Raw genomic sequence first — 22,916 nt, forward strand, 5'->3', positions numbered from 1 at the left:
TTCTTGATGGGCTAATCAGATTCAATGAAATCTAGTGCAGTTTGTTTTAAAAAATAATAAATAAATATTTTCAAATTCCCAACAAATAAGAATATTATAGAAAATTGGTTTCAAGTCAAGTATCTAAAATATTTAAAAATTAAATTGTGTTCTTTTTCTTTGAACTTATATTTATAAATTTTTGGTATAGATAAAAATTTGGTGACTTGCTATTTCTATTTTTCATTTCTTATAGAATAAGACTACTTTAACTACTTTTTATATTTTATTTTTAAAATCTTTAAATTAAAAATATATATCTCTGCCATGTTTATATTTTGTTTTACCACATATAACTAAAATACTCATTATAACATGTTTTTATTTCATTAAATATTTGTAATTCTATTTTTATATACTACCATTAATGGGAATTTCAACAGGAAGCGAAACTCAGACTATCAAGAAACAAAAACCAACATTTTAATAAGCTTAGCAATAAATGTAATATTCGCAGTATTTTTAAGTTAACACTTATATTTTTTCTTTTACTAGATTTGCTCTTAATTGAAAATCAAGATTAGTAAACAAATGCATCCACAGTACGAGTTCCAATTGGAAACGCAAATGCTTCTGATTAGCATGCATTGGTAGCCCTCGTTTCTTATCAGCAATAGAGAGAGTCCAATAGCTTCAAGCGCAGCTTGCAAGGCAATTGAATTAGTGCTGATAAAACAAAGAACAAAAGACGAAATTCGATAGCGATAAAAGGGGGGACAAAAAAGAGACAGAGAGATAGAGGGAGAAAGAAGGAATAAAATTGATAACTGTGCCAGTAAGCTTACCACAAGTGCCGTTGATTGAGCAATTTGAAGCAATGACCCGACCGCATAGCAACACCAACAACAACACGCACACACCTTACTAACAACAAATCACAGTTCTCCAATTGGAGGGCGCAGAGCGGGTAAACAACAACAAATCACTTTCGTTTTTGCGCGCGGCGACGAGAGTAAATACGAAAAATCAACCGACCGGCTTGTTCAGCATTTGCATACTGCGAAAAAAAACTTTATAAACAATATATATCGCAGCACAGCTGAGACGCTCACACAGACGCGCAGACACCCACACACACCTGCAGAATGCAGGAAAGAGAGAGGAGCAACAGGCGCAACGGAGGATTCCTGGAATTTTTCACTTTGTGGCACCCATTGCAGTTGCACTCCTGCGATTTTATGGTTTTAACTAAAACTTTTGCTGTTAATTCACTTGCTAACTACTTGTTTTTCTTAACGAGGTTTGTTTACAATCCTTAACTATTATTAAAAAATAACGATTTTGGAGAAACCAACCAAAACGCGCCGCCGCAACTTCGTGTGTACCGTATTGCGAAGTATGAAAAATACCACACTTCCAATAAGGTGTAGTTAAAACATACTAAAAAAATAACAAATACGATTGGTTTCCCGCCCAATTTCCTTGTTTAGTAAAAGATCAAAAAACTTTATAAAACTGTTTTTATTTTTGAAAACATTTTAGTTTTTAGAGCTACAAACTTTATATCATCATTTTGAAAATAATATATATTGTTTTTATTAAAAGTGCAAGCCCAAAGCTTTGTATATGTTTATATAATAAACATACTTAAAAAATACCAAATACACATAATTTCCCGCCTCATTTTCTTGATCCATAGAATATCAAAAAGATTCAAAAAACTGTTTAATAAAAGTATTAGACTAGAGTTAAAAACTTTTAATTTTCACAAGGACAAAATTCAAGTGAAGTTTTTTTTATTTATTTAAAAGTGGAAGCCCAGAATGTTTTCTTTTGTTGTTACATATTTTATAAATTTAAAAGTTCTGAATCTTTTTCTAGTAATTCTTTTACAAAGTTAGTCAATACGATCAATTATATACTCCCAATAGGCTTAGGATACTGAGAATCTACCACTATTTATAGAAATGTATGATAACAATATCCACTATTTCATTTTAAAATTCTTCGAAAACAATTGATGTGCAACTTTATTCGACGCTTCTTTTTTTATTTGAAAAAAATACTGTACTTAAGTACTTAACTAGTTAGTATTCTTTACACTTTATCAGGCCTACAAAAATAGAGTTTAGAGTTAAAAAGAGTTTTGGTAATGCACGACAGCGAAAAAGTTTCGACACAAAATGCTTGTTAGTTTTGGGAATAAGATCCCCTCCGCCTCAACTTTAGTGCTCCTTTTTTTGGATAGAGGCAATGCGCCAGGCGCCAACCAGATAACGCAGCCAGATCATGAACAAATCCCTGCCCATCTGCAGCCACGACCAAAAGGGTGTCAATTTCGAGCCATCAATCTCCGTCCAGCGAACGGCAACCTCCTGCATGGGCAGCTTCAATTTTTCGGCTAGATACAAGAGCTCCACATCAAAAGCCCATCGTTCCACATGGAGACTGGTAAAGAGTTTTCTGGCCGTAGTTCGGGTGAACAACTTGAAGCCACACTGGGTATCGCGAATAGAGCGCACGGCAAACAGCCAGACGAGGAAATGGAAGCCATGCATCAAAACAGTTCTGGGGGACAACAAATATTGATCACAACAACTCTGAACATATATATGTGTCATCCCACCTGAAGAAACTCCTGGTGGCAATCGCATCGTCTTCCAGGTGAGCCCTCGATCCTATGGCAATGCCATCGTCCTGCCATTCCGGAGATAGTTGCTTCAGGGCCACCTCCAGTTTATCATAGTCTGCGAATTTGGTGGCTCCATCCGCATCTGCGAAGAGCAGATTACGACCTCGTGCACTTAGCATGCCCATGCGAACAGCTCCTCCTTTCCCCCGATTTTCAATCAGTTCCAGGACGCGAACCTTCTCGGCTCCGTGCTTTTTCGAGTAGCCCAGGCCCACGGAGACTGTGGCATCCTGGCTGCCGTCGCTCACCACGATCACCTCGTACGTGAAGCTGGGATTACCTCCGGATTTCTGCTCCAGGAAGGCCAGGCACTCGTCCAGCATGGCAGGTACTGGAAATACACAATCATAAGGTCATTATAGAGGCTGAATTAATACAGATTAGGTTTAAAAGTGTAACTTCTAAAGGAAAACTCTTAGGATCTGTTAAAACTCTATCATAGTAAAGATATGAAGTTTCATTTGAGAAGTTGGAACGTAGACAGTTGACCATATAAGGTCATAGATAAAAAGTGGTATGTGATTCATCATAAAAGCCAACGTACATCGCTGCTCCTCATTATAGGCTGGCACAATGACACTGAGCTCCAAACTTGGCGAATCCTCGAGACTGGGAAAGGTCACTGTTTTGATGCTGTGCGGGTCCAGGAAGGTCTCCTCATCCTTGTGCCGCCTGATGTTGGGATAGGGCTTTGTCTTGTAGAGCACCACTGCCACTATCTAAGGAGTGAGTTATCAATAGTATGCTAATGATAGGAGGGTGTTTATAAGGTCTTACCGATAGGGCAGCAACTATAACCGCAGAGAGCAGGTAGAAAAACAGCTGGCATAGACAGTTCCACATCGTAGGGCTATTTTAATGGCTAGTGTGTTTGAACAGGTGCAACTGCTACCTGTCAGCAGACATTACTTCTCCAATTTGTGCGAGATAAACGGAGCCACGTATTATTTTCCAAGAATTGTATACCGAATTTGCCAGGCAGCTGATTAGGGTTGTCGACTTTTTTATGGATGGCACTTCTCCAGAACCCGTGACTCGTTCACAGTGTTTCGATAGGTTGGCTATCGAACTGGAAAATCAGAGGATTTTTAAAAAAGTAACTGCCTTTATTTTCGAAAACTGCTTTTTTAAAAAATGTAAATTCCGGTAGCAAGCTTTAAATTCCACTTAAGATGAAATAACAAATTGAAGTATAACCATAAACTTTAACAGATCAATATGAACAACAAAATTTAGTTTTTAAAAATATTTTAAAACAGTTTTTCAAATATTTAAATAATTGAATTAAAAAAGTTTATTATTTTTTTTAAAAACTTGTTAAATATTTCTTAACTGACCTTGGTCACCGCTGTTTGTTTTCAAAACCGAAATGCGCAGGCGCTCTCTTTAAAAATGAAAAACAAAACATGTTGAGAATATAGTACCTCTCCCATTCAGATACACACCATAGGAATTTTTCATCTGGACAGATTAACAATTTGTTTATAGTCAATTAAAATGTGCTTGTGAATTAACGATAGATAAAATCAAAAAATGAAGTTTTTAAACTTTTTAGTGTCCGTATTAGCTTTAATCTGCAATGGAGTGCAGGGGATAAAACTGCAGGCAAATGTGGGGGAGCTGTTCACGTATAAAATCGAGCCGCAGCTCTTCAATTGGACACACCAGGTCATCAGCCAGCAATTTCGCTACCGACCCTCCTTGAAGAGCTACCCCGATTTGCCCAGTTGGATGAGATATATGTATAGTCATGAGTACCATGCCGGCTTTCTATACGGAACTCCACCGGAAACTGCGGCTGGAAAGGAGCTCAGCCTGGATGTGGTGGCCCTGAATCGCCAGAATTACGAAACCCGACATGTTGTGGTCTCCATGTTTGTGGCCCACAAGTTCCCCACACCAAATGTGGTGCAAATGAAAATCAACAACCTAAATTGGGTACACCTAATGGATCCGGGTAGAGTGGAGAATCTACGGAATATATTCCGCAATGATTTGTGGCCAAATAGTAAAGAGGATTTGAGTGTGATCTTCATGGAGTCGGCTGTGAATATGGGGGGACGACTTCCTTTGAGACCCCAGCAACGCGAGGGGTGAGTTGGTAATCTTATAGATCTTGAGATTTTACATGTATTTCCATTTCTTATAGCATACTTTTAGACACCTTTATTAAAATTCTTAAGATCCAACAGATATAGAAATAACTTATATTTGCTTACAGGGTCATTGTCCATGTGGGAAGCTTTGCCCAGTTCTCTCCCCGACTGAAGGAGCTTCAGGAGGAAGTGCGTCCCTTATATAAATTGCCATCCTGCACCTACAAGCGCACTTCCGTCCAGAAAATCTTCGAGAATGTGGGCTTTAAGCTAGACTGGTGTGCCTTTCGAATGGAATCCCTGGAATCTCCCACGGAAATCCTCTTCCACAGCGGCAAGCAGCAGAATGAACAGCAGGTGACCGAGGATCAAAGGGAAGAGGATCGATGGATGGGCATCTCCCGAGAGGACGTTCCCGAGCGCAATTACATCGATGAATTCGCCTTTGCCTTCGCCATTCCGGGCATGATTTTCGCCATTTTAATCGGGATGCTATCCGCTGTTTTGTGTTTCCATCACGAGAAGTTGTGAGTTCCCTGCCTGGGAAGAGTCTAAATTTATTTATTTAAATTATTTTTCTAATTATTTGTAACTTTACGTTTCTTTGCTCTTCAGTTCCGATCCGCATTCTGAGTTTTTCTTTGCCAACATTTTCCACATCTGCGAAGAGTCCTGTGCGCCAAGCGCGTCAAGCGATTCTGGGGCGGATGATGGTTCAGAGAGGTGATTTTCCAATAGATCTATTATTCTTTTCTTTTTATCCTGGCCTAGTTAAGAACTTTTTAAGTAATGCTGTGTTTTTTCAGCTCTTCAAACTCGGATTATCCCATGTCATCCACTGTACAGATGGTTCAGTGTTCGGATAGCAAGTCAAATCAACCCATTACCACTTTGAAGAGCCTCAAGGACCCGAATTTCCTTCTGGACAATACTAGCATGCGATCTCAAAGGTGGGTTATAAATTTACATTCCTTATAATTATAGTTTTTAAATATTTCTTTTTATATTACAGTCCCAACAACAGCTTTTACCAGCTGGACTGCGGAACCTCCAGCATTTATGCCCGACCAAAGCCCCCACCATATAAAGGACAAGCTGCCACTTTGGGTCGGAATGGAGTGGATATTTGACAAACATCTCCCCGAGTGCTCTACTGCTGAATAAAAAAAGGATGGCATCGGATCTGAACACATAAAATCTTAATAAGCAATATCGAGGAGCGTTATATCAATTGCATAAATACTCACACCTGCCGAACTAGACAAACCATATCGTAATTATCAATTTATATACATACGCAAGCATAAAACTAGCCAATTTAGTTTGCCATTTAGGGATAGAGGCAATTTAATAAAGGATCGTTTTTTTAGAAAGTTGTAGAATGGTATTCTTAAAGAGAAAATCCAAGTAATTAAAAACCAGCAATGAATTTCAAATTTTCGCGCCTAATTTCAAACAATTTGTAGACATAAGTCGATATCCTGGAGAAAGCCACATATCGATGAATCGCCGGTGGCTATCGACTTTGCTTCCAGCCCTGGCATGAATGTTCCGCAAGTTTTCGGTTTTCGGAGAAAGTTTTTACCGTTTTTGCGCGCTGCATTGTGCAAGAATTATTCGCAATGGCGTCTCCCGAGATTGGGCTGCTCGAGGTCCTCGAGAACTTCCTCGACCGGCACAAGATCAGCCTGCTGCAGATGATGTTCGGCACCTTTATCGCCACGATCGTGTTTTTTGGCGGCCTGATGACCTTTGTGGAGAAGTACCTGCCGAACAGCATACGTCAGTCCTTCCGGTATGGCAAGCACAGTTTCAAGGGCGAAACGGATCCGCTGGTGGCCTGGCTGGAGGTTCCCAAGTCCTGGTTCAAGCACTTCTACGTGTTCGCCCTATTCTGGAGCTGGCTGGGCTTCTATCTGCTTGTCACCACCGTACGGGAGCAAAAGGAGGCACCGGAGTATATCCTCCGTTTCCTGGACATCATGGGCGGCGGACGAAGTCACCGGAAGGTGGAGATTGACTCCACCACTGCCTGCGTGGGCACACTGATGCTTACGCTGCAATGCACCCGGCGTTTCTACGAGACCAACTTTGTCCAGATCTTCTCCAGAAAGAGCAAAATCAACCTGTCCCACTATGTTGTGGGCTATGTGCACTACTTTGGCGCCATCATAGCTTTACTTTCGAACACCTCTGGCTTTGTGCGCGGCTCCAAGCCCATGGAGTTTAGCCTGGACAAGCTGACTGGCCAGCAAATACTCTACCTCGTCATCTTCTTCATTGCCTGGCAGCAGCAATATGCCAGCAACATGATACTGGTGAACCTAAGAAAGGATCCGCACACGGGAAATGTTCGTACAGAGAAGCATCTACTGCCCAAGGGAGGACTGTTCAACCTGCTCTCCTCGCCACACATGTTCCTCGAGGTGGTCATGTACTTCTGCATCGCTGATCTCTATATGCCCGTAAGGATCTGGCGACTCATCTTCCTCTGGGTGGCCAGCAATCAAACAATTAATGCCCTGCTCACCCACAAGTGGTACCGCGAGACATTCAGGGAGTACCCCAAGAACCGACGTGCCATCATTCCGTTCCTGCTCTGAGTCCAAAGACTGGAAATAATTCGCATTTTTGTACAAATAATTTAGTAGTGGAATTTATTAAAGTCGTTTTACACGCACAGAAAATATGTGCTCGCTGTTGATTTTAACTACAAAACGATATAGGGGTGAACTTGAACTGGAACAGGACTGCAGTCGATTCTATTTGAACAAGAAACTGTGGGGGGAAAAAAGGGAATACAAGTTAATTGGGTGATGCATTGGTTTTTGGGCTGTTATATTGACTCACCTATAGGGATAACCCTGCGCCTTCGACCGGAAAACGGACAGCAGGAAGGAAAAGAAGACGGTGAGGAGCACCAAACCAGTCATCGCCATTATCCTGTTCTTGTTGTGGCTCTTTGGGGTTCCCGATTCGATCAGCAGAATCATGCCCAGCACAATCATGGCATCTGAAATGGAAGGATGATGTGTGAATTAAGTTCTAAATGCTAAAATGAAAGATTTAGGTGATATGTGTGGAATAGTATGGCCACCAGTGATTGAAAATTAGATTAATAGCATTCTAATTAATATAACTTTGTTGGAAAATTATGCGAAATGGGAATTTTATAAAGAAATGGAAAAATCTAATCTATTGAGGTAATTTCAAGAATGTTTAACTTGAACATGTGGCAATTTTATGCTTTGAGTCATACATTTTGACTGTTTCTAATGTTCTAAATGGCTAGATATCAAATGTTTCCTAATATTGCAGTAACGTAAGCTCCCTAAAAATCAACTTATGGCTAGAATAAACCCCCCACTCACTCAGGAACATGACGATGTAGGTCTCCACCACCAGCTGGCCCTGCGAGGAGCCGTGGATGTAGGCCACGCCGCCGTTCTGCGACTTGTGCACCAGCGGCGGACCACGGATGTGGTTCCACATCTGGCCCGAGATCATGGCGAAGCAGAAGAACACGGCGATGGCTCCCCACAGGTTCTTATTGTACAGGAACTCCAGGTTGTTGCGCCGAATGTAGAGGAAGCTGCCAACCAAAGCCACTAGCGTGATCATGGCCACAGTGCCCGAATAGTTGGGCGGACGGAAGATGCGGATGGTGATGTCCGTACGTTCGGCCACGAATTTCGCAATGGAATCGGCGGCAAAGCCGACGCGATGGATGTCCATGGTGTCGGCGCCCTTTGGCTTGCCCTTGGCCGGGAAATGCATAAACACGGGGGCGGTGTTCAAACGCAGAATCTGGAAAACCTCGGAACCATCATCGAAATCCACCATGGCGAAGAAGAGTTTATTGGAGTACGTCGACGAGAAGCGGTACGAGTTGGCCACAATGGCGAACTCATCGTGGGCATGCCGGCAGATCTGGCATTGTCGCGAGGGAGCCAAAGCGGTGAGCATTACAATCATCGAGTAATTCTTGGGGGCATTCTTCACGTACTCCCGGAACTTGGGTCCATTGAAGCGGAGCAGCGGCTTCTTCGCGTTCATCTCCACCAGATTTTGTACTTTCTCCGATAGCGAGAGTGCCGACTGAAAGCGATTTGATTCACATTAATAACATGTTAGCTTTATCTTAATCTATTCTAGCCGGCATTCTGGAATCCGGGGATGTGGAGCTGGAAAAGTGACGTGGCCACTAAAACAAACCTTAGATTTCGACTGCGCGGCAGTGTAAATGGCGAGTACCGCCACCACCAGCAGCCCGCTGAGCAGCGTCTTGTGCAGCAGCCTCATCCTGCAGGCGTTTGGATTAACAATTTCACTATTTTAACGCAATAATCACAGAAAAAACGTTTAGTCCAAAATATTTCTTCCGGCGCATGCAGCTGATTGTGAATGGCAAGCGGCACCTGCTGTCGTTCACTGTGAATGGTCATTTCGATTGACTAGATATGGGTAAATTCTATCTATCGATATATGTCTATTAATATATTAAATTTAAACTTACAAGAGACAAATTTTACCCAACGTATTTGTAATAATATTTGTTAAGCTTATAAATATTTGAAATAACGCACACTTAAAGCCTCAGTTGTAAATCAGTAATTGCTTAAATATTTCGAATTAAAGAGGTTCCTATCGATATCGTGTAGTAGAGTTATCGATACCGCTATGACCAGTTTGCCGTCACTAGACGGCTAGTTTTGTTGTCTTTTTTCTTAGAATTGTCTTTTTTAAAAGCATTTTACTACGTTTTTACTGCATTTACTAGTATGAGCGATGTCCTAAAGAGTTCGCAGGAGCGATCCCGCAAGCGGCGTTTGCTACTGGCGCAAACTGTAAGTTTTTCTTGAACAAACTCTTCACAAACAATCGGCGTCGTATTAAAACTCATAAATTATGTATTCCCTCAACTTAGCTGGGTTTGTCAAGCGTAGATGATCTGAAAAAGGTCCTGGGCAATGCCGAGGACATCAACAGCAGTCGCCAGCTGAATCCCGGCGGGCAGCGCGAGGAGGAGGATGGCGGAGCCTCTTCCTCCAAGAAGGCGCCCAATGAAATCATCTACAGGGACTCCTCCACCTTCCTCAAGGGAACCCAGTCTTCCAATCCGCACAATGACTACTGCCAGCACTTTGTGGACACCGGGCAGCGTCCCCAGAACTTCATCCGCGATGTCGGACTAGCTGACCGGTTCGAGGAGTATCCCAAATTGAGGGAACTTATCAAACTAAAGGACAAACTCATCCAGGACACGGCATCTGCTCCCATGTACTTAAAGGCTGACCTCAAATCGCTGGATGTCAAGACCCTGGGCGCCAAGTTTGATGTGATACTGATTGAGCCGCCGCTGGAGGAATACGCCAGGGCAGCTCCCGCGGTGGCCACTGTGGGTGGAGCACCTCGTGTCTTCTGGAATTGGGATGATATACTTAGTAAGTAGTCAGGTTAATTTCCTTGAATGTTAACTAGCAACCTTGTTTCTCCGGCAGATTTGGATGTGGGCGAGATTGCAGCCCACCGCTCGTTTGTATTCCTCTGGTGTGGCTCCTCGGAGGGCCTGGACATGGGCCGCAACTGCCTGAAGAAGTGGGGATTCCGCAGGTGCGAGGACATCTGCTGGATACGCACGAATATCAACAAGCCCGGTCACTCCAAGCAGCTGGAACCGAAAGCCGTCTTCCAGCGCACCAAAGAGCACTGCCTGATGGGCATCAAGGGAACTGTTCGCCGCTCCACCGATGGTGATTTCATCCATGCCAATGTGGACATCGATTTGATCATCTCGGAGGAAGAGGAGTTCGGCAGCTTTGAGAAGCCCATCGAGATCTTTCACATCATCGAGCACTTCTGCTTGGGTCGACGACGTTTGCATCTGTTTGGCAGGGATTCGAGCATCCGACCAGGCTGGTTAACTGTGGGTCCGGAGCTGACAAACTCGAATTTCAACTCCGAGCTGTATCAAACGTATTTTGCCGAGGCTCCGGCCACGGGTTGCACCAGTAGAATTGAGCTCCTGAGGCCTAAGAGTCCTCCGCCGAATAGCAAGGTCTTGAGGGGAAGGGGACGCGGTTTTCCACGCGGTCGTGGCAGGCCAAGATAACCAGATTTTTACTCAACAACTGCATGTATTCTAGTGTCTAAGATCAAAATTTGTTAAGGCTAAGAATAAGATTAAGATTAAAGACTATTGCTGCAGAGTGTTGAGGGTCCTTTTAAAGGTTTTGCTCTACAGATATTGATTTTTATCGTCATCTAATGCTGCAGACTGTGGTGATTGCTTAGATGCCTCATGTAGATGTCCAGCTCATCTTCGCTGGAGGCTTCCTTCTCCTCTGAAGGGTGCTCCATGAGTTCCTCTTCATCATCGCTGTCCTCAAAATAGGCATCTTCCTCATCCTGCTCAATTTGCTTCAGATCGTCCAGCAAAGTGTTATCATCCACGGCAGTGTAATCAAAATCCTTATCCTCCCCACTCAGAAATCGTTCCTTCATTACGCTCAGGAACTCGTGGCGTAGCAGTTCCCGCTCTCCAGGATTATAGTATTCCGGCGTGGAGATCTTTGTGATGTTGGCGGGAACTCGAATCTCAGCATTTCGACTTGTTGAGCAGGCAACGGGTTCGTCGTCCTCAAAGCCACCCCATTGCTTTCGGCAGGCTACTGGGACTTCAAAGTCTGCGGAAGGGACATTATCACTCCTGACCTCCACTTGCTCCTCCTTTTCCTGCTGAGTTTCTTCTAGCAATTCATCCCTTTGCTTCTTTTCCAGCGTGTGCATTAGTATTCCCGAGAAACTGGTGTTCCTGACATCGTAGCTATCCCGGGCTTTCTTTTCCGCCTCCGTTAGGTATTGACCCACCAGTTCCTGGTAGAGATCGGGAGCCCTTTGCATCATCTCGTGCTCGCTGAAGTATTCCCCTTTGTCCAGAAGCTGCTGCATGGCGTGGTACCTTCGATTCTTAATGCAAACTGAACGAGTGCTAAGTTTCCTCCGGAAATCCTCCAGCAGCAGGCACATCTCCTCCAGATTCTCATCGGGTTTGATGGGTTCCTTGACAGCCAGATCCTCAAAGAAGCCCAATTGTCTTACACTCAGGTGGGCTCCAAAGCGAATGAGGAAGTTCTCCCGGTTCTTTTCGAAGACATCTCGTGCGATTTCTTGTTTCTCCTCGAATGGAATTTCCGGGTCATCAATTTGCTGGGACTTGAAGACTATATTATTGTTTTCGGCCAGAGATTTGAAGATGTCCATTAGCTCCGGGGGAAGTTGTGGTCTTGGAAAGGTGCTTGCGTTGCCCTGGTTCTCCTCATCCCCCTCAGCTTCGTTTCCAGTCGTCATAATTGTTTACGCAAATTGCACAAAAGTGTGAAATAAAATGTAAACAAACGCTTCTTCTTGCTGGGGCGTAAATGCCATTCACAGCGATTTGGCAGGGGCATTCCCATTTTACGTAACTCTTTGGAGATTTTAAAAACGATCTCTTTTTAAAACGGGACTGGTGTATTTAATTACTGCATAATTATTGAATATTATTTACTGGAAAAAATACACAATTTTAAGGAATAAATATAAAATAGAAGAGTTTAACTTTATTTTTATCCAAATGTGAATAAAAATAATGATACAAATAAAAATTTTAAAAATGATAAATATTTTATTGTGAAAAGTGAGATCTAAAAATAACTAAATTACAACACAACCTTTAATTTTCTATTTTTCGAATTTCGGGAGATTTTGAAAACGGGAACCCATCCTACACTTTTCATCATCTTTTTGAAACCTGGCAACCCTGCGGCTCCACATAGCGGCTGTATTTTCATTACGAACTTTATCTGAAGTCGAATTGTTGTGTTTATCGCTTTGTTTAACGCCACTCGATGGTTCAGTGGTGCAAATGTGCAGCCAGCAATGACTAACTAAGCGGAAGACCAAGGAATCCCCCCTTCAATCCAGTGGAAATCGATCAAGATGTCGTCTATTGATTGGGGCGACTTTGCCTGGAACTGGACGCAGTTCTGTCCCACGGGACTCAGGCCCTTCGCCAACGAGACCAACGATCTGCTGCCCTGCTTCCAGAAGATCCTGCTCCAGCTGCCCATCTACACTATCTTCGCCGCCATATCCGCCTACAATTTCGGCAATCAATCGCGTCCCGTCATCCGGAATGGATTGCAGCTGCGGATGTTGTGGCTCCGTGCCTTCTTGGCCATTGTTCTGGCCCTGCTGCCCGTGGCCAAGGTGTTTGCCTTCCACCAACAGGGCGTTGAACTGTTCGCGGTCGATCTGCTGGTGGTTAGTGCCGAGTGCATTATGTGGGTGGTTCACAGCGGTGAGTGTGCGGTTTCCATTTCTCCGGGGTTTACATATCTTGATTCAATACCTTAAGTACCCAGGCATACGGGCACGTTCCGGGTTTCCTTTTCTCGGAATGCAGTTTTATAGATTGCATACAGTTTATACAGATTTAAAAAGATATAACCATATAGGATACAATAATATAATAAAAATAAAATACATTCTGCATAGCAGCCTTTTATTTTGATCTTAAAGATTGGTTTTTATTATTTATTTTTAAATATATTAGCTATCTTATCCAATTGTATAAACAAGAAAGACAGTTTAATATTTCTCAAATACATCATATCATATATATTATCCGTTTATCCGTTACATTTGTATTTAATAATATACAGATACATCTTATAATACAGAATAAACGTTCTAGTATTACAAAACTAAGTTAAAAACCAGAGTGAAAATAAACTCAAGTAACAATATTAGCTTTCCTTGGTTTCTTTATTTAACTGAACAAATAATAACTCTTTCCCAATTGTCTGTTTAACAAAACCTTATGTGATTTCTTAAAAGAAAAATAAATTCTTCATTAAGTAAAGGTAATAATTTGCCATAAAAAGATAACCCTAAAGTAATCATTTATGACCCCTACTTTAATCAGCTTTCCTCTTTTCTTCGCCACCCACAGGTTTCCTATTGACAGCCCGTCAATATGGAGAGCTTAGTCACCGGGGATCGCTGCTAATCAATGTGGTCTGGCTCACAGTGGTGGTGCTGGATGCGGTGTGGCTGCGAACAAGTCGGCACTTCGACTGGTGGCCCTGGAGCCTGGCCACGTTGCTGTGTGACCTCCTGTTTGGAGCCACCTTGATACCCAAAGGAAGTGCTGTTTACACCAGCTTGCCCAGAGGTAGATCCTCGGGCAGAGAGGATGAGGCTCTGCTAGCCCAGAGATATACCTACTTCCACTTTGATCTGAATGAGGGCCACTTGGGTCATGCCCAGGATGAAGCCAACTGGGGATCGCGCTTCCTCTTCCATTGGGTTCAGCCCCTAATCGCAAAAGGAGTGGCTGGCAAGCTAAGGAAGATTGAGGATCTGTTTGATCTGCCCGATGCCCTGAATATCACGCGACTGAGTGAGAGGTTGCATCTAGCTCTGTCGCAATCCCAGAGTTTGTGGAGAGCCCTGCACAGATGCTTCGGCGTGGAGTTTTATCTCATAGGAATCCTAAGATTGATCGCCGATTTGAGTGGCTTTGCAGGTCCCCTACTGCTCGGAGGACTTCTTAGCCAGGATCACACGGACCCCTATCAGGTGTATTACTATGCCCTGGGTCTATTTGGCAGCACATTGCTGTCGGCTGTGTGTGCCACCCACTTTGACTGGCGCATGGCCATGGTTTCCATGAAAATGCGAGTGGGAGTCATCAACTCCATATACAGAAAAGCACTGGAGGCTAGGGGTTTGAAGGAATCCAAACCAGACATGCTAAATCTCATGTCAACGGATACGGATAGGATTGTGAACTCTTGCATTAGTTTCCACTTCTTCTGGAGCATTCCCTTCAAGCTGTTTACCACTTTGTACCTGCTGTATCTTCAACTGGGCGCAGCTTTTCTTGCGGGAGTAGCATTTGCCGCTCTGCTGATTCCAATTAACAGATGGCTGGCCAAACGAATTGGCATATATTCAAGTGGTTTGATGACCGCCAAAGATGCCAGGCTGTCTGCCACCACGGAAACAATGCAGGGAGCCAAGCAGGTCAAAATCAATGCTTGGGAGGATATATTCATCACCAAGATTCGCGGGCTTCGCCAGGAGGAGCTGCGATTCTTGTCGAAGAGGAAGTATCTGGATGCCATGTGCGTCTACTTCTGGGCCACCACTCCCGTGCTAATGTGCCTGCTCACCTTTGGAGTATCCGTGTTAATGGGAAATCAGCTGATAGCTTCAACTACCTACACCAGCGTGGCCTTGCTTTACATGCTTATTGGACCACTGAATGCCTTTCCATGGGTGCTCAATGGTTTAATTGAAGCCTGGGTTTCCATTAAAAGAGTCCAGCAACTGATGGATGTGCCCAATTTGGATTACTCCTCATACTACAATCCTATAATGAGAGGAAGCGGAGGATCTGGAGCGGCAGAAGATGCTCCTTTGGACGCCCCAAAGGCCAGTGTGCTGCAAATGAAATGCGCTAGTTTCTGTCACGAAAGCGAGGAGAACACATCCCCGTCTGCGTTCCGTTTGAAGGACATAAATGTGGATATCAAGGCGGGCCAGCTCGTGTGCATCGAAGGACCTGTGGGAGGTGGCAAGAGCAGCTTTCTATCTGCTATAGTGGCCAATCTGCAGTGCACCGATGGCGAGGTGTGCGTCCAGGAATTGACCACTGGATTTGGCTACGTACCCCAGTCACCGTGGCTCCAAAGAGGCACCATAAGGGATAACATCGTATGGGGCGCCCAGTTTGATGAGCAGTGGTATAAAACTGTTTTGCATGCATGTGCCTTGGAGGAGGATCTGCAAATCCTTGGAGGTGATCTCATTGGCGTGGGTGAGAACGGAAGAACCCTTTCTGGTGGACAAAGGGCGAGAGTGGCACTAGCTAGGGCTGTTTATCAGGACAAGAAAGGTAAGTTGTACACAAATATATATCAAAATGATTCTAACTAATATATCGAACTTTTTTTTCTGACAGTCTACCTTCTGGACGATGTGCTCTCCTCCTTGGACGCCCATGTATCTAGACATATTATCAAGCACTGCATTCTGCGACTGCTTAAGCACAAAACACGCATTGTGGTCACACGAAGCATTCAGTTATTCTTCCACGCCAATCAGATTCTCCAAGTGAAGGATGGTCAACTTCTTCCCAGTGAATACATGACTCAGAGCATTGATTTAAGTCTGGATGAAGAAGCTGATGATGAGCGGGTGGAAGCAGTCAGGCGCCGTTCAGTGGAGTTGTCTAACCAGGATGACAAGAAGAGTGTGGACAGTCTGCTTCTGGAGGAGTCTAGAGAGTACGGACATCTTTCAGGGGACGTTTTTACCTGCTATTGGAAGGCTGTAACTTCTCCGCTGGCCTTTACCGTCTTGCTTTCTGTATTACTGATGCAATTTACAAGGAATCTAAGTGATGCTTGGCTAGCATATTGGGTCACTGAAACTACATTGGATCCTCATTCAAATGACACTTCTTTGGATCATGAGCTGGTGGGAGCTGCGTTAGGAAATGACACTGGATCGGGTCACACGACAAGATTCTATTTGAGCATCTTCACCGCCATCGCTGTGAGCAATTCCTTGGTGACTCTGGCCAGAGCGTTTCTCTTTGCCTACGCTGGAATAAAGGCGGCCATATTTATGCACGAAAAGCTCCTGAAGAAAGTGATGTTTGTGAGTAGCTAAGGGATATAAAATCCACTAGAAAACTAATATTAATACTATATTTTCCAGGCCAAATTCAATTTCTTTGACATCACCTCTGTGGGTCGCATTCTGAACCGCTTTTCATCCGATACCAACACAGTGGACGACTCCCTGCCCTTCATCTTAAATATTCTACTGGCTCAACTTGCTGGCTTAGTAGGAGCCCTCTGCGTCAGCTTGTATGCGATGCCTTGGCTGGGCCTGGTGATAATTCCCATGGTACCAATCTACCTGAACTTACAGCAGCGTTATCGACACGCCTCCAGAGACATCAAGCGGTTGTCAAGCAATGCAATGTCACCGCTCTACACGCACTTTACGGAGACGCTTCAGGGATTGACGACGATTAGAAGTATGCGAGCTAGTCCCAGATTTCAAAGAGACTTCCAGGTGAAGCTCGAGGAGAGCATTAAAGCCCAGTTGACACAATCGGCCGCTCAGCAATGGCTAGCTCTGCGACTCCAGCTGCTGGGAACACTTCTAGTCGGAGGAGCAGGTCTACTGGCAGCCATTACCGCCTCTCACACAACGAATCCTGGCTTGGTGGGTCTGTGCATCTCATATGCTCTCTCCATAACTGGTCAATTGGGCGATCTCCTTCATGCTGTGGCTGAAACGGAACAGGAATTGGTTGCAGTGGAGCGTATCGATCAGTATCTGCAGCTGGAGGAAGAGCAAAATGCCTCCGGAAGTGCTGAGCCTCCATTTGGTTGGCCTACCCAAGGAGTTTTGAGCTTCCGGGAGGTTCAACTAAGCTACAGAGAACACTTGGCACCTGCTTTGAGAGGTGTAACCTTCCAGACCGAAGCCTTCGAGCGGATTGGATTAGTGGGACGCACTGGAGCTGGCAAAACATCAGTCTTGGCTGCTCTCCTGCGAGTGGCACCCTTGTCCCAAGGAGAGATTCGATTGGATCAGGTGAATCTGAAAACTCTGGCTCTAAATGTGCTAAGAGAACGGATAGGGGTTATTACCCAGGAGCCCTTCCTCTTCGAGGGTCAGTATAAAGTTTATTAGATACATTATATTTTATAAATAAAAACATTAACCCTTTCTCAGGCACCGTGCGTGAAAATCTCGATCCGCGTCATGGTTTCCACGACTCTGAAATCTGGCATGCGATTAAGAACTCGGCAGCGGCCACACTTCTCGTCCAGCAACTGGGTGGATTAGATGGCAAAGTGGAATCGTGTGGCAACAATCTCTCCGCTGGTCAAAGGCAACTTCTCTGTTTGGCCAGGGCTCTGCTTAAAAACGCCAAGGTGGTGGCCATCGATGAGGGTACATCCAACCTGGACGACGAATCGGATCTGAGCATTCAGCAGGCCTTACGGAATGCCTTCAAGAGTTGCACACTCCTTTTCATCGCCCACCGCCTGCGCGGTCTCAATGCCATGGATCGTATAATTGTACTGGACGATGGACGGATCTGTGAGGAGGGCAAACCTCAGGAATTGGCCTCCAATAGCGCAACTATATTTCATGGAATGCTACTCGCCCAGGACATTAATCCCGAGGATTTCGTCAGACCGCATTAGCACCAAGTACAGCTTATTAACTACCAATTGTACATAAGTCAATTGTTATACGATTTTATTTATTATTCTGTTTAATTTGTGTTCCTAATTTACGATTCCATTTTGAGTTCCCTTAACAATTAAGAAATCGATACAAACTAACAATATTTGTTCTAGATTTATTTCATTGTACAAATACGAATTTGATTGACAAACTATCTTTGTAGTGAATTTAACCATGTAGTTAAATCCGTACAAAATGTACAGAATATGTTACATAATATATACTATATTACAAAATATAGGTTTGGTTTTGATCACATGCTTGACTAGTTGTTGCAAACGAAACACAGATGTTGAATCTTAGGAATTAGGCAATTTAAAAGTTTTGCGAATCAGTCTTGAGACCTTTTTAGACTTAGATTAAGTTGGAAATGTTTGCAAGTCACTGTAGTTCGCCCGATTGACTCTTAGTAGGTTTCGCAATTAAATTCCTATAAATTCTACTTAACTAGATTTTTTAACATTTAACAAGCCGCTTGAGTAGGGCCAACTTCTGTGAAAAAATGAAAATAATACAAGGGTTGGAGATTCTTCGCTTAGATTTCGTAGTTGAAAAGCTTCTCGCCTGGTCGGCCCCTGATGTGATCGTATTGGTTGGGCAAATGCGGTGGCTTGGACAGCATACCATTCACAGAGCGCTCGTAGAGATCGATGTAGTGCATGAGGTTTTCGTCCGAATACATCTATGGATTTAATAAAATTGGAATCAGTAAAGCATAATGGCGTGGTTTTTGTAAATATTAATTATCGTGCGCTGGTTAACGTGTTATATATGAGATTAGTGCCCGAATGAGACCAGCGTTTAGTACATTAGTCCATTTAATGGCCCACTCATACTGATACCTTGGCTTGGACCAACTCTTTCCTTGACCTATAAAAGCAGCTTCGGAGGATAATCGAAAACAAATGTAGAAACGTAGAGTATATGGCAGGGGGCTGCAAGGAATCAAACCTTCGGTACCTTCAGGTAGCAGCGTACTGCGAAGGCGATCCGGCGGAGATCGTGAATGGCCTGGTAAACATGTTGGTAAGAGGCATTCTCGCACTGCAGAATGATGGCTCGCACATCTATAAAATCGTCCTGGCATAGCTCAAAGAAATCGGGGTACTGCAAAGGTAATTGGGGGATACAAATAGGTAGTATGTGGCTTTAACTAAGACTACTGACATAGTTGCGGGTGAACTGCTTCCTAAAGAAACGCTCCAGGTGATCGAGCTCCAGAACTTCCTCGCTGAACTCGTACAGCTGGCGGGTGACTTCCCTCCCGATCAGGCTAAATGGATTGGTATAAGACCTAACATCTCTTATACGCTCCGGCTCTGGCTCTGGACACGGCATCGGAACTGGATCTTTACGAATCGCCGGAGGTGGATCTTCACGAACCTTCGGAGCTGGCGGCGGCAGGGCTTTTGGGGCAGCCTTTCTCTGCCATTGGGACTCCCCGTACGGATCATTGGGTTTCAAGGGCTCCAATTGCCTGGTCTCCTTCTGCAGTGGTTGATAGGTCCCAGTTTTCAAGTAGGTACCATTAGCATCTACATTGCGTTGGGTTTCCTCCGAATCCTCGATCATGGTGTACAAATAGTTGAGATTCAATGCACACTTGGGTTTGTAGAGAGCTGAGCAGGGCTCTTGAACTTCTGAAAAAGATTTCCCCATTCCATTGTGATTCCTGGGAGTGCTATAGGCACTTGGACCTTGTCCATTGGTCAATGCTTGGTGCTTTTGGCCAAAACTGCTGCTATCGTTGCTATCTATGAGGCTCCTCAACGAGCTACTAGTGTTTACATTAACGTTTATCAGAGCATTTTCTTTTGCCGAAAAGCTGTTCTTCTGCTTCAGCAGCAGTTCATCCAGACTCACAAAGGATTTGATGATCATCTGCACAAGGGCTAAGGTGGAAACCTGCCAGGCATCAAAGGTGGCCATGAAACCCATTGGCAACTCATCCTTAATCTTGTTCAAACCCTCGGGAGTGTTGTAGACATAGCCTTTCAGGATAACCCAGGCATTCACAATGCGAGTAAAGACGAATATGAAGTCCTTAACAGCCCAGGCGATTCCCTGGGAGTTGATGTTGGGCAGCACGCCATCCGGTCGCAGAAGATCTTGCTTCAGGCGAGCACAAAGGGTATCGATCTTCTTGAAGCACGGACGGTTGCGATGGGCATTGGCAAGACGTTCGGCTATCTCGCTGCCCTGCAGTGAGATCCTGGTAATGTCGTGGAGGCGCTGCTCATGCAAGAGCACCTCCGAGTTGCGCAGTAAGTTCTGGACCCGCAGCCCATCGCCGGCTCCGCTCTCCAAAGAACTAATGCTCGACTCGTCGGGAGCAAAGCTGAAACATTTGATATTTTATAAGTAGGTGTTTCATAATTATTTCTTGATATTTTAGGCAAATTAAGACTGAGTTATACCCCAGAAACTTGGCTTCAGTTTTACTTTACCAGAAAAATGATGAGAACTAATGATTGTTGTTAGATAAATAAATATTTTAACTATAAAAGTAGTTTTAATATGTAAGAAAGACTTTTTATAATTTGAAGAAAGGACTGAAGAACCCACAAATAGAATTACAAAAATATTGGCACTCTTTGAAAGAAGAAATTACATAGTTCATTCTTTATAAGTAGGTGTTTCATAATTATTTCTTGATATTTTAGGCAAATTAAGACTGAGTTATACCCCAGAACCTTGGCTTCTGTTTTACTTTACCAGAAAAATGATGAGAACTTATGATTGTTGTTAGATAAATAAATATTTAAACTATTAAAGTAGTTTAAATATGTAAGAAAGACTTTTTATAATTTGTAGAAAGGACTGAAGAACCCACAAATAGAATTACAAAAATATTGGCACTCTTTGAAAGAAGAAATTACATAGTTCATTCTTTATAAGTAGGTGTTTCATAATTATTTATTGATATTTTAGGCAAATTGAACCTTGGCTTCAGTTTTACTTTACCAGAAAAATGATGAGGACTAATGATTGTTGTTAGATAAATAAATATTTAAACTATTAAAGAAAGGACTGAAGAACCCACAAATAGAATTACAAAAATATTGGCACTCTTTGAAAGAAGAAATTACATAGTTCATTCTTTATAAGTAGGTTTTTCATAATTATTTATTGATATTTTAGGCAAATTGAACCTTGGCTTCAGTTTACTTTACCAGAAAAATGATGTTAGATAAATAAATATTTAAGTAATATAAGAGTAGTTTAAATATGTAAGAAAGACTTTTTATAATTTGTAGAAAGGACTGAAGAACCCACAAATAAAATTAAAAAAATATTGGCACTCTTCGAAAGAAGAAATTACATAGTTTTGAAAAAAAGAGTATTGAATTTGAGAAAGAATTTTAAATGTTTTATTCTTGGGCATACATTTTGGCAATTTTAGAAATAATAAATAATGTTTCCTATAAATATTTCACAAAGAAAGTTTAAATAACTAAACATATAATGGTCTGTAGAGCTTAATATAGATATTTTCGGTCACTTATGATAGTCATTTTCAAAATGACTATCAAATCTATATGTATGATATAGTATGGAATAGTCTACATAACTAAAGAGATCTTACTTATCCTTAAACGGAACTGTTTCTGGCTTCTTCAACTCGGAGCATGACAATTCCATGCCCATATCCACCTGGGTGCCCACATCGCGGCAGCGCTTAACGGGCGTCTGGGTCTGGGTTTGGGTGGCACAGAACGTCTTGGGCGGCGGAGCTGGGGTGCAACATGGATAGTACTGCGGCACATAGTAACCGGCCATGTTGCAACAGGCGGTGGCCGAGGCACGAGCGCAATACACCTGTCCCTGCCCATAGGCGTTCATGGAGGCTGGCAAGGATTTGGAATAAATGAAATACTGGATACATAGGAATTATCAGATCTATAGTTACCGGAACTCGCTGCGTAGTACTGCACACCCGGCATGGGCACGTAGGTCATAGGTTGGGGATTCACAGTTGGTGGCTGCGGAGGAGGCACCGGCGGGTTGTGATGGCAGGGTCCATGGGAATTTCCCGTCACAATGGGGCAGTTGGCAGTACCTGGTATAAACACCGCCGACGGAGCGGGCGTGGCCACGGACCAGGAGCTCTGTTCTTGCACAAAAACATCGGTGACCATGCGATTGCGATCCAAATAGGTTTGCTGGTACGTCGACTGCTGGTGCATCGACTGCAAGGTCACCGAGGGCACTTGGTAGTAGTTCATGGTTGTGCCAGAAGTTGCGTCTAAAAACAGCATAAAACACAACTACCGAAATAAAAAACAGAACCACTCTAAAATAGTTTGAGGTTAGCTTTCAAGCACTATTCGTCTGTATATTTTTATAATCCCCTTTAGAAACTTACAAGATTGAAGTCTGGTTATCTCCTGTTTATTCAGTGGCACGTTGTCTTGATGTCTTGACCAAACAGAAGACCGTCCGCTCCCTAGAAAGTCAGAGAAGAAAAGGAATTATTTTTCAAAAACGACAGCCAGGGTTGCCAAGCACTCATTAAAGTCAATGCCATTCTTCTTCTTCCTATCGCATGCTTTTAGTATGACCAAAAACCATGGGATAGGGGTGGGGGACCAGATTTATAAGTGACGTTACCTTGTATTTTAAATTATGAAATGGTTAGTGGAAAAATCTAAACAGCCAATCATACAAAATGACGAGGAATTTTTACGGAGTAATTTTACTACTTTTCTCTAGTGTTCTTCAAAGCAAAATAATTTTGTTCGTTTCGAAGAATTCTTGAAAATAACACAAACTCCACAGTAAACTTTGTTTTTGAATTTGAACTTTCAACGGCTGGGATAACT

At 43.2% G+C, this 22,916-nt stretch overlaps 9 protein-coding genes across 14 annotated transcripts in view; 4 read left to right on the plus strand and 5 right to left on the minus strand.

The window, feature by feature from the left end:
- Positions 1-1,309, minus strand: part of LOC119546252 (tyrosine-protein kinase Btk29A) — a 59,918-nt gene extending 58,609 nt beyond the window's left edge. Inside the window, exon 1 of the mRNA XM_037852407.1 lies at positions 825-1,309. The gene's annotated coding sequence lies outside the window, so the exon portion shown is untranslated. The remainder of the gene's footprint in view (positions 1-824) is intronic.
- Positions 1,310-1,996: 687 nt separating this feature from the next.
- Positions 1,997-3,670, minus strand: LOC119546538 (dolichyl-phosphate beta-glucosyltransferase). Its single transcript, XM_037852880.1, has 4 exons — positions 3,449-3,670; positions 3,216-3,390; positions 2,606-3,002; positions 1,997-2,547 (listed from the first exon to the last, which is right to left on the minus strand). The coding sequence occupies exons 1-4, from the start codon at positions 3,512-3,514 to the stop codon at positions 2,205-2,207; spliced, it is 981 nt and encodes a 326-aa protein (XP_037708808.1). The 5' UTR covers positions 3,515-3,670; the 3' UTR covers positions 1,997-2,204.
- A 441-nt stretch (positions 3,671-4,111) lies between these two features.
- Positions 4,112-6,134, plus strand: LOC119546535 (epsilon-sarcoglycan). Of its 2 annotated transcripts, XM_037852877.1 has the most exons (5): positions 4,112-4,764; positions 4,893-5,294; positions 5,383-5,490; positions 5,574-5,717; positions 5,780-6,134. In XM_037852877.1, exons 1-5 carry the CDS (start codon positions 4,205-4,207, stop codon positions 5,895-5,897), a joined length of 1,332 nt encoding a protein of 443 aa, XP_037708805.1. In that variant the 5' UTR covers positions 4,112-4,204; the 3' UTR covers positions 5,898-6,134. The 2 variants fall into 2 exon arrangements, with proteins under 2 accessions (XP_037708805.1, XP_037708806.1); XM_037852878.1 differs by lacking the exon at positions 5,383-5,490 and having other exon boundaries at positions 5,780-5,921.
- A 176-nt stretch (positions 6,135-6,310) lies between these two features.
- On the plus strand, positions 6,311-7,454 carry LOC119546539 (polyprenol reductase). The gene has a single exon (XM_037852881.1). The coding sequence runs from the start codon at positions 6,390-6,392 to the stop codon at positions 7,368-7,370; it is 981 nt and encodes a 326-aa protein (XP_037708809.1). The 5' UTR covers positions 6,311-6,389; the 3' UTR covers positions 7,371-7,454.
- Positions 7,402-9,185, minus strand: LOC119546536 (tumor suppressor candidate 3). Its single transcript, XM_037852879.1, has 4 exons — positions 8,983-9,185; positions 8,139-8,865; positions 7,618-7,780; positions 7,402-7,545 (listed from the first exon to the last, which is right to left on the minus strand). The coding sequence occupies exons 1-4, from the start codon at positions 9,067-9,069 to the stop codon at positions 7,530-7,532; spliced, it is 993 nt and encodes a 330-aa protein (XP_037708807.1). The 5' UTR covers positions 9,070-9,185; the 3' UTR covers positions 7,402-7,529.
- Positions 9,186-9,470: 285 nt separating this feature from the next.
- Positions 9,471-10,976, plus strand: LOC119548216 (N6-adenosine-methyltransferase non-catalytic subunit). Its single transcript, XM_037855352.1, has 3 exons — positions 9,471-9,614; positions 9,695-10,211; positions 10,269-10,976. Exons 1-3 carry the CDS (start codon positions 9,549-9,551, stop codon positions 10,877-10,879), a joined length of 1,194 nt encoding a protein of 397 aa, XP_037711280.1. The 5' UTR covers positions 9,471-9,548; the 3' UTR covers positions 10,880-10,976.
- Positions 10,885-12,150, minus strand: LOC119548217 (coiled-coil domain-containing protein 97). Its single transcript, XM_037855353.1, has one exon. The coding sequence runs from the start codon at positions 12,115-12,117 to the stop codon at positions 11,032-11,034; it is 1,086 nt and encodes a 361-aa protein (XP_037711281.1). The 5' UTR covers positions 12,118-12,150; the 3' UTR covers positions 10,885-11,031.
- Positions 12,151-12,584: 434 nt separating this feature from the next.
- On the plus strand, positions 12,585-18,247 carry LOC119546602 (multidrug resistance-associated protein 7). Its single transcript, XM_037853035.1, has 5 exons — positions 12,585-13,108; positions 13,763-15,712; positions 15,779-16,479; positions 16,540-17,509; positions 17,572-18,247. The coding sequence occupies exons 1-5, from the start codon at positions 12,748-12,750 to the stop codon at positions 18,048-18,050; spliced, it is 4,461 nt and encodes a 1,486-aa protein (XP_037708963.1). The 5' UTR covers positions 12,585-12,747; the 3' UTR covers positions 18,051-18,247.
- On the minus strand, positions 18,226-22,863 carry LOC119546603 (protein mitoshell). 5 transcript variants are annotated; one of them, XM_037853039.1, is made up of 7 exons: positions 22,705-22,863; positions 22,460-22,540; positions 22,004-22,339; positions 21,680-21,941; positions 19,261-20,431; positions 19,045-19,200; positions 18,226-18,775 (listed from the first exon to the last, which is right to left on the minus strand). In XM_037853039.1, exons 3-7 carry the CDS (start codon positions 22,317-22,319, stop codon positions 18,629-18,631), a joined length of 2,052 nt encoding a protein of 683 aa, XP_037708967.1. In that variant the 5' UTR covers positions 22,320-22,339; positions 22,460-22,540; positions 22,705-22,863; the 3' UTR covers positions 18,226-18,628. The 5 variants fall into 5 exon arrangements, with proteins under 5 accessions (XP_037708967.1, XP_037708965.1, XP_037708964.1 ...); XM_037853037.1 differs by having other exon boundaries at positions 22,004-22,361; XM_037853036.1 differs by having other exon boundaries at positions 22,004-22,387.
- Between the last annotated feature and the right edge of the window lie 53 nt (positions 22,864-22,916).

Source organism: Drosophila subpulchrella, chromosome 2L (genome assembly GCF_014743375.2).
Source record: "Drosophila subpulchrella strain 33 F10 #4 breed RU33 chromosome 2L, RU_Dsub_v1.1 Primary Assembly, whole genome shotgun sequence".
NCBI classification, from domain to species: Eukaryota; Metazoa; Arthropoda; class Insecta; order Diptera; family Drosophilidae; genus Drosophila; species Drosophila subpulchrella.

What these genes read in the sequence shown, in the direction of transcription:
- LOC119546536 (XM_037852879.1), bottom strand. Translation starts at nt 9,069, where the DNA reads ATGAGGCTGCTGCACAAGACGCTGCTCAGCGGGCTGCTGGTGGTGGCG. An exon ending in CCGCGCAGTCGAAATCTAAG is followed by an intron (nt 8,866 to 8,982) that starts GTTTGTTTTAGT and finishes AATCGCTTTCAG; the next exon opens with TCGGCACTCTCGCTATCGGA. An exon ending in CTACATCGTCATGTTCCTGA is followed by an intron (nt 7,781 to 8,138) that starts GTGAGTGGGGGG and finishes CTTCCATTTCAG; the next exon opens with ATGCCATGATTGTGCTGGGC.
- LOC119548216 (XM_037855352.1), top strand. Translation starts at nt 9,549, where the DNA reads ATGAGCGATGTCCTAAAGAGTTCGCAGGAGCGATCCCGCAAGCGGCGT. An exon ending in GTTTGCTACTGGCGCAAACT is followed by an intron (nt 9,615 to 9,694) that starts GTAAGTTTTTCT and finishes CCCTCAACTTAG; the next exon opens with CTGGGTTTGTCAAGCGTAGA. An exon ending in GAATTGGGATGATATACTTA is followed by an intron (nt 10,212 to 10,268) that starts GTAAGTAGTCAG and finishes TTTCTCCGGCAG; the next exon opens with ATTTGGATGTGGGCGAGATT.
- LOC119548217 (XM_037855353.1), bottom strand. Translation starts at nt 12,117, where the DNA reads ATGACGACTGGAAACGAAGCTGAGGGGGATGAGGAGAACCAGGGCAAC.
- LOC119546539 (XM_037852881.1), top strand. Translation starts at nt 6,390, where the DNA reads ATGGCGTCTCCCGAGATTGGGCTGCTCGAGGTCCTCGAGAACTTCCTC.
- LOC119546602 (XM_037853035.1), top strand. Translation starts at nt 12,748, where the DNA reads ATGTCGTCTATTGATTGGGGCGACTTTGCCTGGAACTGGACGCAGTTC. An exon ending in TGTTTATCAGGACAAGAAAG is followed by an intron (nt 15,713 to 15,778) that starts GTAAGTTGTACA and finishes TTTTTCTGACAG; the next exon opens with TCTACCTTCTGGACGATGTG. An exon ending in GGAGCCCTTCCTCTTCGAGG is followed by an intron (nt 17,510 to 17,571) that starts GTCAGTATAAAG and finishes ACCCTTTCTCAG; the next exon opens with GCACCGTGCGTGAAAATCTC.
- LOC119546603 (XM_037853037.1), bottom strand. Translation starts at nt 22,352, where the DNA reads ATGCTGTTTTTAGACGCAACTTCTGGCACAACCATGAACTACTACCAA. An exon ending in GTACTACGCAGCGAGTTCCG is followed by an intron (nt 21,942 to 22,003) that starts GTAACTATAGAT and finishes AATCCTTGCCAG; the next exon opens with CCTCCATGAACGCCTATGGG. An exon ending in AGCAGTTCACCCGCAACTAT is followed by an intron (nt 19,201 to 19,260) that starts GTCAGTAGTCTT and finishes TTACCTTTGCAG; the next exon opens with TACCCCGATTTCTTTGAGCT.
- LOC119546538 (XM_037852880.1), bottom strand. Translation starts at nt 3,514, where the DNA reads ATGTGGAACTGTCTATGCCAGCTGTTTTTCTACCTGCTCTCTGCGGTT. An exon ending in TTATAGTTGCTGCCCTATCG is followed by an intron (nt 3,391 to 3,448) that starts GTAAGACCTTAT and finishes CTCACTCCTTAG; the next exon opens with ATAGTGGCAGTGGTGCTCTA. An exon ending in CTATAATGAGGAGCAGCGAT is followed by an intron (nt 3,003 to 3,215) that starts GTACGTTGGCTT and finishes GTGTATTTCCAG; the next exon opens with TACCTGCCATGCTGGACGAG.
- LOC119546535 (XM_037852877.1), top strand. Translation starts at nt 4,205, where the DNA reads ATGAAGTTTTTAAACTTTTTAGTGTCCGTATTAGCTTTAATCTGCAAT. An exon ending in TGTTTCCATCACGAGAAGTT is followed by an intron (nt 5,295 to 5,382) that starts GTGAGTTCCCTG and finishes TTTGCTCTTCAG; the next exon opens with TTCCGATCCGCATTCTGAGT. An exon ending in GCGGATGATGGTTCAGAGAG is followed by an intron (nt 5,491 to 5,573) that starts GTGATTTTCCAA and finishes GTGTTTTTTCAG; the next exon opens with CTCTTCAAACTCGGATTATC.